At 51.3% G+C, this 11,239-nt stretch overlaps 1 protein-coding gene across 1 annotated transcript; it reads left to right on the top strand.

The window, feature by feature from the left end:
- Positions 1-4,273: 4,273 nt before the first annotated feature.
- Positions 4,274-5,200, top strand: LOC135999660 (olfactory receptor 14J1-like). The gene has a single exon (XM_065653218.1). It carries the CDS (start codon positions 4,274-4,276, stop codon positions 5,198-5,200), a length of 927 nt encoding a protein of 308 aa, XP_065509290.1.
- The last annotated feature ends 6,039 nt before the right edge of the window (positions 5,201-11,239 follow it).

The raw sequence follows: 11,239 nt of genomic DNA on the forward strand, positions 1-11,239 counted from the left end.
GTGAGTGAGGAGATAGTCCAGGCCACCTCAAGAGGAGTCACATCCTCTGGACCAAAGTAGGGTGTTCCTGGGAATCTCAGATGCCACAGCACAGCTATACCTGTGTTCAGGGAGCTGGTCAAATGACCCATCTCCTTTTCTGTAATCGTGTTTGAGTTTACTCAGGTAACCCCTGACTTGAGCCCCATCCACTCCTAGGTGTTTTCCAGACTCCTGCCTTCAGGAACAAAGTCCTGGGAGACCTTGCTGGTGAAGATGGAGACAAAGAAGCCATGAAGTACCTCAGTCCTGTCTGATTCTACTCTTAGGAAGTTCAGCAGCAGGCCTATGATCACCCTGTCTCTTCTTTTCCTGTAAGGAAGCTGTGTCAGCTCATCTTGCTGCCCTCAGCCTCCCCTGCAGGTATGAAATCCAGGGCAGCTTTGGCATCACTCCCTACATCTATAGACAAGGTTTCTAAATTCCCCCTTTGCAGCTTCCCCTGCTTCCACCTCCTGTGTGCTGCCTTTTAGCCCTGGAGCTCCATCAGTTCAGACAAGCAGCCTCACGAGATAAATGCTTCTTTTCATGGGTACTTGGAGACATCATTCTTGTGCTTGGAGCAGGCTGTTCTGTAAGGCCGATCAGATTTCCTGAGCTCCTTCACCCTTCACACCTACTTCGATGTCACCACCTCACCCACCATCCTCCAGTTATCATCTTCCAGGGGCCTCAGCTCCACTTTCTCATCCCTGACTGTTACATCCCTGACCAAATCTTTCTGGTTTGTAGGTGTGAAGTCCCACAGGGCACCTCACCTCACTGACCCCTCAGTCACCCGTGTCAGGAAGATGTTGTCAATGAGCTCCAAAACCCTCCTGGACGCCTGGTACCTTGCAGATATTGGAATATCTTAGGTCTGCAACAAGGAAACATGAGGCCTGGAAACATGACGCTTCTTTCATTTATCTGAAGGAGGCCTCATCTAATTCCTCTTCCCGATCAGGGAGCCTGTAGCTGATGTCCAGTCACTACAGCATTGCCCATGTTGTTCTGCCCTCTCATGCTGACACCTCAACGTTCAGCTGACATTGTCTCCATGCATTCCAAATGCTCTCCCACATGAAGGCAAAATTCCACTCTCTGTGTCCTGTAACTCCTCATGCTGTCGTCTTAGGAGAGACACCCTCGTCAGGATAAGCCATCCGCATGCAAACGTTAAGAGCTGACCAAATGGAGCTTCCATCCAGGGAGAGTCCAGATCTTGAGAAAATCTGGGATTCGCCCATCAGAAAGTTCTGAAACTGAACAAGGAGAAGTGAGCAGTGCTGGGGAGGCTGCAGTAATAGGAGAGAAGCCTGAGAGTGCTTGAAGGGTGGTTTCAGAGATGATGGAGGTTTTCTTCATAGTGGGAAGCAGCATGAGAAAGAAATCAAGGCACAAAGTGCAGCCAGGGAGGTCCAGGCTGGACATGCAGAGAAAGGAATGTGAGTGGAAGGGCAGTGCTGTGGTGGAGCAGGTCACCCAGAGGCAGTCTGCATCAGCCCAAGGCTTTGTGCTTCAAGGAACAGCTGGGGAGGATGGAGAGATCTCAGCAAAGGAAGGAAGATGCTCAGACAAGAGCAAGGTGGGGCAGCAGGGGGGATGTCTCCAGCCTGCAGGGAAAGAGGTGCAGGTGATGCCACAGCATAGGACAGGCTGTTGTGGAGATGATCAAAGGATGTAAAGAGGCTGAAAGCCCCCAACAGACATGAGCTCCTTCTCCCCTTAGCTATGGCCGTTGTCTCCACCTCTAGTGTCTGTGAGGAGACACCTTGTCCTTACAGCACAGGGGCCTCATGTCCTCCTTGTCCCCAGCCAGGAACCTGGGAGGTGTTGGACCATAGTCCTGCCCTTGGCCTTGCACAGCCCCACATCACAGTGTCCCAGGAAGAGCCCTGGGCAACGTGGGAGGGACAGGATCTGATTTCCCAGGGCATGGGGGTCAGGGCTTGGGCCTTTGGTTAACGAAACACATCCAGGTGTACTCAGCATCAGAGAGACCTTTACTTTGCTTTTCCTGACCTGTCACCAGTGCTTCCAGTTTTCTGAATTAACTGACCCTGGGGATGGTTCCTCAGCAGTGTTTCTCAGTGGGACCCATTAACATTACAAGAAACTTTGGAGTTTGAATCTGACTTTGGCTTCCTGACAGGTTTCTTCAACTGCCTCTCAGTGTCTGAGGTTCATGGACTCAGCACAAAACCCACCAGAGGGGTCATTAAAGCGCCTTGGGCTGCTCCTGTGCTGCTGAGCTGGGCTGGGCTCCTGGGACAGAGGGAGCTCATGGCAAGCGGCAGCACTGCAGAGAGACAGCTCTGCCCAGGAGCAGCTCCTCTGCAAAGCGCAGCAGGGCTGAGGGCTCTGCCTGGGGATCTCAGGGAGACGAGCAAGGCAGAGAGATTAAAGGTGGTCAGGATGGGGAGGATGACTGAGAGCTCACTGAAGGAGAAATCTTTGCAGCCCTTGACACGGTAAGTCTCTGGGTGCTGCAATGCAGCTGTAGCTCCTGGAGGCATCTCCTAAAACTAGAACAGCCACAGCTTTTCGTATCTGTCTGAAGGGGGCTCTTGTCAGGCAATGTTGCACAGCTGTGAAGCTTGGGGAGCACCCAGGGGTGCCCAGGGCTGTCCTGCAGAGCAGGGTCCCTGCACCCCAGGGCTGTGCCGGGGCAGGGACTCTGCCGCCTGCCAGGGTCAGCGCTCAGCCTGCCCGGGGAGATCCCCACGGTGCCGTGGGGAGAAGCTGTGGGTGGAAGCAGCAAATTCGGGCTGGACATGGTCCTGCTATGGAGGGGGTGCTGCATGTGTCAGGGCTGCTTACAGCTCCAGATCACTTTAGGAGCTGCCCAGGAGGCTTTTGAAAAAGCACAGCAAGACAGGGGCTCTGTGAAATGGAAGGATCCTATTCTATCAGTCTTATACTCTGGGTTGTCGATATGGCCAATGGGAAACAGAAATTAATATCTCAGTTCAGGAGGAGGCACAGAAATTCCAGAAATCTTACTCTGAGAGGTGAATAAAAGTGTGAGTATCAGAAATCAACACACCCTGGCATACAGATGGCATCAGGATGACTTTTCCATGCTCATTATTGTTGGTCTCATGTTCCCATCAGAGCCGGCCCACACAGAGCTGCCCCTGGGCAGTGCCCGGCTGCTGGGAGGGGTCTGCAGGGCAGAGCTGAGCACACAGCGGCTGGGATGGGGTCTGTGACACTGACAGGAGGAGACCTGGGCACAGAGACACAGCTGCAGGCAGGGACAGCTCCAGGCAGCAGAGCAGGGGCTGTTCAGGAGCTCTTTTGCTCCTGCTCTGCAGGTGGCTGCTGGGGGTTGTCTGCTGGGCAATGATCGGACTGTCCCTTTAGCACATCCCATCTCCAGGAGCCCTGACTCTGCTCTGCCTGTCCTGCTGGGCTCACCAGCTGCCCCCAGAAAGGCCCAGCTCTGCTGTAGGATGCCAGGAGTGCTGAGCCTTTCCTTGGGGTCCGCACTCTCCTGCCAGAGTCCTTTGCTTGTCTCTGTGAGGGGTCGTGTCCTGCTCTCTCCAGCACATCTCCACCTCTGGGCTGGGGCAGAGAACAGTTTGAAGATCTGCCCTTTCAAACAGGGCTCTCCTGCTCCAGTGTGAGTCCAGTTGTTTGGATTAATTAGAATAATATGTGCCTGAAGTCATTTTAATGGCAGCACAAACTGAAGCACAGACAGATGAGAAAAATCCTGATGGAGACTTCTGCTGTCTGATTCAATAAAGCACCAGAGAAAGCTGAGCCTTTTTGCCTCTCCTGTCTCTCGATTCATCACATTTTCAATCATAGAAATTAGGATTTCTACCCCTGAAAAAACAGCACTCACCTGATGTGGTGATGGAAAATAAAAAAAACCCAGATAAAATATTTATAAAAATATGCTAATTGTCTCCTTTGCAGCCCAAGCCCTTGACAGCCATGAGGACAGATATTAAACTTTTTCATTGCAGGTGGATTACATCTGCCATTTCTTGTGACGTCAGAGCTGTCACAAACCAGCTCCTATGTCCTCACTGCAGCAGAGCAAAGCTGGCTGCTGGGCAGCACACGGGCAGAGGTCCTGCTCCTCACAGCACACTCAGCCAGCACACAACAGAGAAACGAAATGCATTTCTATTGGGGTGATATCTATAAAAAATGATATGGCTTTGCTAAGAGGAGTTTGTCCTAATTTTAAGTTGGTTTTTCTTTTTTTGAACAGAGTCCACATTCCAAGAAACAGCAAATGTCCAACAGCAGCTCCATCACCCAGTTCCTCCTCCTGCCATTCGCAGACACACGAGAGCTGCAGCTCTTGCACTTCTGGCTCTTCCTGGGCATCTACCTGGCTGCCCTCCTGGGCAACGGCCTCGTCATCACCACCATAGCCTGTGACCAGCACCTCCACACCCCCATGTACTTCTTCCTGCTCAACCTCTCGCTCCTTGACCTGGGCTGCATCTCCACCACTCTTCCCAAATCCATGGCAAATTCTTTATGGGACACCAGGGTTATTTCCTACACAGGATGTGCTGCACAGCTCTTTTCGTTTACCTTCTTGATAGTAGCAGAGTATTCTATGCTCACCATCATGTCCTATGACCGCTACGTTGCCATCTGCAAACCCCTGCACTACGGGACCCTCCTGGGCAGCAGAGCTTGTGTCCACGTGGCAGCAGCTGCCTGGGCCACTGGGTTTCTCAATGCTCTGCTGCACACGGCCAATACATTTTCACTGCCACTGTGCAAGGGCAATGCTGTGGACCAGTTCTTCTGTGAAATCCCACAGATCCTCAAGCTTTCCTGCTCAAACTCCTACCTCAGGGAAGCTGGGCTTCTTGTGGTTGGTGTCTTTTTAGCTTTCATCTGTTTTATTTTCATTCTTTTCTCCTATGTGCAGATCTTCAGGGCTGTGCTGAGGATCCCCTCTGAGCAGGGACGGCACAAAGCCTTTTCCACCTGCCTCCCTCACCTGGCCGTGGTCTCTCTTTTCATCAGCACTGGCATTTTCGCCTACCTGAAACCCCCCTCCATCTCATCCCCTTCACTGGACCTGGTGGTGTCTGTTCTGTACTCAGTGCTGCCTCCAGCAGCGAACCCCCTCATCTACAGCATGAGGAACCAGGAGCTCCAGGATTCAGTGTGGAAATTGATAACTGCACTTTTTCAATAAGAAACAGCAACAAACTCTCACCCTCTGCATAGCAGTTATAGGGTAACTCGTGACATTCAATGTGTTTCTTGTTGTTGTGGTTGTGTTTTGTCATAAAGTTGTCATTCCTTTCCTAATTCACTGTCTGCCTTTTTTTCTGACCAAGTGTCTATGGAAATGAGGAGCCATTTTCTCTCTGTTTTTAAAAAGAATAAAGGGCTCTGCAGTGGGTTTTTTTTGTTTTATTTTTAAGGCCTTTTTGGAGCTGCAATGACAGTTTCTGTCTGTACTGGTGGAGGGAACAGAGTCCCAGCCTGGCAGCACTAACAGGGAGCAGCAGCCCTTGGTCTTCCAGAGCTGTTCTCGTTCCACTCCCACACTCTCCTTCTCATCCCTTGTGTTGGTGCAAGGCCTGAGTGCTCTGGCAGCTTGGTCACCGTCCTGCTGTGTGTCAGTCCTGTGAGCGCAGGCAGGGACAGGCAATGGGCACTGCTGTGACAGAGCTGGCCTCCGTAACATACTTATATAAAGAAGAGTGATCTTCTTAAGGCAGTGCCTGGAGGCTTAGGTCTTCTTGCAAAGTTTCTGTCAAGAACATGTACAAGAATGTGGTCCACAGATGAAACACCACTGTGCAGCTGCACAGTGTGTGTGTGCAGGGCTGGGCACACAGCAGTGTCCTCTCACAGCCAGGCCTCCTGCCAGAGACCTGCAGGACCAGCAGAGCAGGGGCTGGGCTGTGCCCGTGTGCACTGGACACCCCTTGGGAAGGAGCCTCAGGTCAATCATCATGCACTGGCCCCTCACAACCACCATTTCCTGCACTGGCCTCTCACCCACAGAGGTTGTTCTTCCCTCCATGGATGGACACTGAATGAGTAGTTCAGCAGTTCGTGTTTGCTTTGTACAGATGAATTGTGAGCATGCACGTCATGTACTTGAGGTGACATGAAACCGAGTGATCACAAACACCATCAACTATTCCTTAGGGTTCCATGAAGGCCTGTGGGACAGACAAGATCTTGAGGTCACTTGGTGTTGGAAGTAACATCCCATTGTTAACTGCCTGAATGCAGCACTGGGATGTGCTTCCTTCAAGCGAGCTCCTTGTGTCCATTCTTCCTGCCACGGCACAAGTCAGATGAGTGCAGAGCAGGGTGACACACCACAGGGCTCAGGTGTCTCCTGCCCTTTCGGAGTGGCAACAGGAGGCCAGAGGGACTCTGTGACTCCTGCCTCTTTGTGTAAAAGGGACAGACTCTGTCTCTGAGCATCCCTGAGTGCATAAGGAGTCCATGAGGCCAGCTCAGATGTTGACACCTGACAGAACCCTGACATTTCTGTGTTTGACTACAGGAACAAACCCCATTTGACCAGTGAGATTCATCTCAGCTGCCTTGGACACACTCATTGCACGTGTTCTTGTCTGCTATGTCACCCTTCCCATGATTCCGGATTGTGCTCTCGAAAGTGCCATAGAAACCAGAATGGTTCTGGGGTCCTTAGAAGACGCAGACCTCAAACCCATCTTCAAGAAGAGAAGGAATAGGAACTGGGAGAGTTACAGGCTGGTCACCCTAACTCCCTCCCTGGGAAGGGGATGGGACATGTCCTCCTACACCCATTTCCTGGAATGTGAAGGCGAAGGAAGGGATTGCTGAACCCAAATGGACAGGGGAAAGAAAGGCATGTTGTGTACAGGGTGCTTGCAAGGCCTCAGCCATGGTGTCCTTCTGAGCAGAGTGGTGCTGATGGGGCTCAAGAAGTGGATGCTGGGTGGGATGCTGAACCATTAAGCCCAAATATCATGAGTGGTATAAAGTCCTCCATGCAACCAGTTGCTAGTGTCATCTCTCAGTGACTGGCACTTGGGCCAACACTATTGAACATCTTTATTTTCCCCCCTCTAAGATGTAACAGAGTGCACTTTCAGTACCTTTGAGGATGATGCAAAGCCGGGTGGAGGCCTTGAGCAACCTCACCTGGTTGACCCTGCCTTGAGCAGGAGGGTGAGACGAGTGAGACAAGGGCTCTCTTCAAACCTGAGTTATTCTCTGATTTGAAAGATTTTTTGCCTTGGAGAGGTTTCTGGAGAGAGAATACGTAGAAGAATAGTAGAAAAAAAAGAAAGGCAAAAGGGGAGATATAGAAGGTGTTAACAGAAATACAGCAGTTCCAGAGAAGAGTGCTTTTCATGCACATTGTTAGTAGGAAATATATTTGATGAATTTGAACAAGGTGACGAAGCCAGATGGGTGTCTACAGCCTGCAGGGAAAGAGGGGCAGGTGTAGGACTGCGTAGAACATGCTTCAGTCTTGGTCAGGTCCTGGCTAAGGAGGGGGATGGATGGGTGCTGGTATTATGAAGTCAGTTGTGTCTCAGAAACTCATAATCCAGTCAGAAGCGTGTGGCTGTGAAGGGGAATGTGAGATCAGTTCTGTCTCTGGAGGTGACAGGCCAGCAGCAGGGACATGGCTGGGAAAGAGTCTCTGCCAAGGTACCCACAGGTCTTATCCAGGAAGAAGCCTTGGAGATGCGTTGTCATGTCCATCCCACCTGAGAACATGACGGGACAGCAGCAGGAACATGGTGGTGTCTGTCAGAGAAGCTGAAAGGCCAACAGCAGTCACGGGATTTAGAAGATCGTGGTGAAGTTACTTCTCTCTGGTCAGGTAAAAAACCACAAGATGCCTAACAGGTTGGGTTCCCTGCATGAAGGGCAGTTTCTTAGATGGTCGTGCTCTCCTTGGAAGTGGGAAGAAGCAGGGAAGAGTCAGAAAGTGCAACTTGGAAGGTGAGGAGTGGATATCAGGAGGAAGAAATGTGACTGGAAGGGCAGGGCTGTGGTGCAAGAGGTCACGCAGAGGGAGCTGGATCAGCCCATGGCTTTGTGTTCCAAAGAACAGCCAGTGAGGGTGCAGACACATAGTGAAGGGACAGAAATGCTGGGGTGAGAGCAGGTGGGGAAGCGAGATGGGTGTCTACAGCCTGCAGGGAAAGAGGGGCAGGGATAGGACGGTGTAGAACAGCCTGTGATGGAGATGGCAAAGGGTGCTGGCAAGGCTGGAAGGGACCAACAGAACCCGGGTCTCTGTCCCCTTGGCCATGGCAGTTGTCTGTGCCACTGAGGCCTAGGAGAAGACATGTTGTCCTCATGGCACTGGGGCCTCGTTCCCTCCTTGCAGCCCCATGGGGAAGCTGGAAGTTGTTGTACCAGTGCTGTCCTTCCCTCGGCCTTGCACACCCACATCCCACGGTCCCAGGAAGAGCCCTGAGCCCTGTGTGAGGGACAGGATCCCCCTTCCCATTGCCTGGAGGTCATGGGTTTTCCTTTCTGCTTCAGAAAGCAAAGCAAGGGGTTTCTCAGCATCAGAGCTGAAGAAAGGACTAAAAGGAGACCTCATGGTGGCTACAGCTTCCTCACAAGGGGAGAAGGGAAGGTACTGATGTCTTCTCTTTAGTGACCAATGAGAGAACCCAAGGGAATGGAAGATAGATGTGCCAGGGAAATTTTAGGTTGGAGATGAGGAAAAGGTTCTTCACGTAGAGGGTGCTGGACACCGGAACAGGCTCCCCAGGGAGGTGTCATGGCCCCAAGCCTGGCAGTGTTGAAGAAGAGACTGGACAACATCCTCAGATACATGGTGTGAACTTTGGGGTTGTCCTGTGCAGGGACAGGAGTTTGATTTAATGATACTTGTGGGTCCCTTCCAACTCAGGACATTCTAGAATTCATGAAATACTGGTTCAAAATTCCATATTTTCATTGTACAGATGAGTTGCAAACATACACATCATGTGCATGTCCATTGTGTGCATGTGGTGAGATGAACCCAAGAGAGCACAAATGCTATCAGCTATTCCTTGGGGTGCCATAAAGGTCAGTGGGATAGAGATAGTGTTCAGGGGTCAATTCCAACCTGAGTTATTGTATGATTCCATGAATCTTTTCCTTGGAGAGCTCTTTCAAGACGGAATAGACACAGGAAGAAGGAAAAAAAAAGGCAGAAGCAGAGATATAAGTGTACCAGTGTAAACAGAGCACCTCCTCTGAGGAAAGCTTCTCCACTCAAACCCTTCATAGGAAATCTATTAGATAACTTTGATGAAAGCAGCTTAGTTTTATCTGCTCACACACTGGACCACAAGGAGGGTGATGGCTGGGTACGATGCCATGTGCTCAGCTGTGTCTCAGGAACTCCTAGTTCAGTAGGAAGCCAATGGCTGTGGAGGAGACTGTGAGGTCACTTGTGCCTCTGCAGGGGATAGGCCAACAGCAGGAACATGGCTGGGAATGGGACCGGGAGGTCACACATAGGAGACAAGCAGTCGGCCCCAATCAGCATGATTTATGAAAGGCAAGTCCTGCCTGACCCACCTGATCTCCTTCTATGTCAAGGTGACCGGCTTAGGAGATGAGGGAAAGTCTGTCATGGGGGAGCGAATCCGCCACACAGGCTGTGGATGTTGTGTACTTAGACTTGAGTAAAGCCTTTTACACTGTATCCCACAGCATTCTCCTGGAGAAGCTGCAGCTCATGGCCTGGATGGGTGTATCTGTGATGGATAAAGAACTGGCTGGAGGGCTGGGCCCACAGAGTTGTGGTGAACGGAGCCAATCCAGTTGGTGGCCGGTCACGAGTGGTGTTCCCCAGGGCTCAGTATTGGGGCAATTTCTGTTTAATCTCTTTATCAACGATCTGGATGAGGGCATCGAGCGCATCCTCAGTAAGCTAATAGATGACACCAAATTGGGTGGGAATGTTGATCTGCTGGAAGGTAGGAAGGCTCTAGAGAGGTATCTGGAGCTGCTGTTTCATTGGACTGAGGCCAGCTGTCTGAGGTTTAACAAGGCCAAGTGCCAGGTCTTGCACTTGGGTTGTAACAACCCCCTGCAACACTACAGGCTTAGGGAAGAGTGTCTGGAAAGCTGCCTGGCAGAAAAAGACCTGGGTGTGTTGATTGACAGCAGCTGAACATGAGCCAGTGTGTACCCAGGTGGCCAAAAAGGCCAATGGCCTCTTGACTTGTATCAAGAATAGTGTAGTGGGCATCCTTGTTCTCAGCGCTGGTGTGGCTGCAACTCAAATCCTCGGTTCAGTTTTGGGCCCCTCACTATAGGAAAGACCTTGAGGTGCTGGAGTGAGTGCAGAGGAGGGTGACAAGGCTGTTGAGAGCCTGGAGCACAAGTCTTCTGAGGAGCAGCTGAGGGACCCAGGGGTGTTTAGCCGGGAGAACAGGAGGCTGAGGGGAGACCTTTCGCTCTCTACAACTATCTGAAAAGAGGCTGTAGAATGAAGGGTGTTGGTGTTCTCATGAGTAGCAAGTGATAGCATGAGAGGAAATGGCCTCAGCTTGTGCCAGAGAAGGTTCAGAATCGATATTAGGAAACATTTCTTCATGGAAAAGTTTATGAAGCAGTGGAACAGGGTACCCAGGGCAGTGGTTGAGTCACCATCCTTGTTCCTTAGCAGAACTTCTAGGAGGATCTCTTCCATGATCTTCCCAGGCACAGGTAAGAGGCTGACAGGTCAATAGTTTTCAGGGTCCTCCTTTCTACAGCAGAGGAGAGAAACACTGCCACACAGCGCAGCTTGGAATGTGGGGACTGGGCATGAGGAGGAAGAAATGTCACTCAAAGGGTAGTGCTGTGGTACAAGAAATCATTCAGAAGGAGCATGAGATCAGTCCACCTCCTTGTGTTTCAAGGAACAGACCATGAGAGTAGAGACACATCAGTCAATGTATGGAAATACCTGGGTGAGAGCAAGGGGAGGAAGCGAGATGGGTGTCTGCAGCCTGCAGGGAAACAGAAGCAGCTGTGTGACAGTGTAGGACAACCTCTGGTGGAGATGGCAAAGGGCACTGGCAAGGCTGGAAGTCACCAAGGGAACCCAAGTCTTTGTCCCCTTGGCTACGGCAACCATCTCTGCCACCAAGGCCTATGAGGAGACATGTTGTCCTCAGGCACTGGGGGCACCTCATGGCCTCCTTGCACACCCCCAGGAAGGCTGGGAACTGTCACACCATTGTCCTTCACTCAGCATCACACAGCCCAC

The sequence above is a fragment of the Caloenas nicobarica genome, chromosome 29 (assembly GCF_036013445.1).
Source record: "Caloenas nicobarica isolate bCalNic1 chromosome 29, bCalNic1.hap1, whole genome shotgun sequence".
NCBI classification, from domain to species: Eukaryota; Metazoa; Chordata; class Aves; order Columbiformes; family Columbidae; genus Caloenas; species Caloenas nicobarica.

Excerpts from the sequence above, each read along its gene's own strand:
- LOC135999660 (XM_065653218.1), top strand. The coding sequence starts at position 4,274 with ATGTCCAACAGCAGCTCCATCACCCAGTTCCTCCTCCTGCCATTCGCA.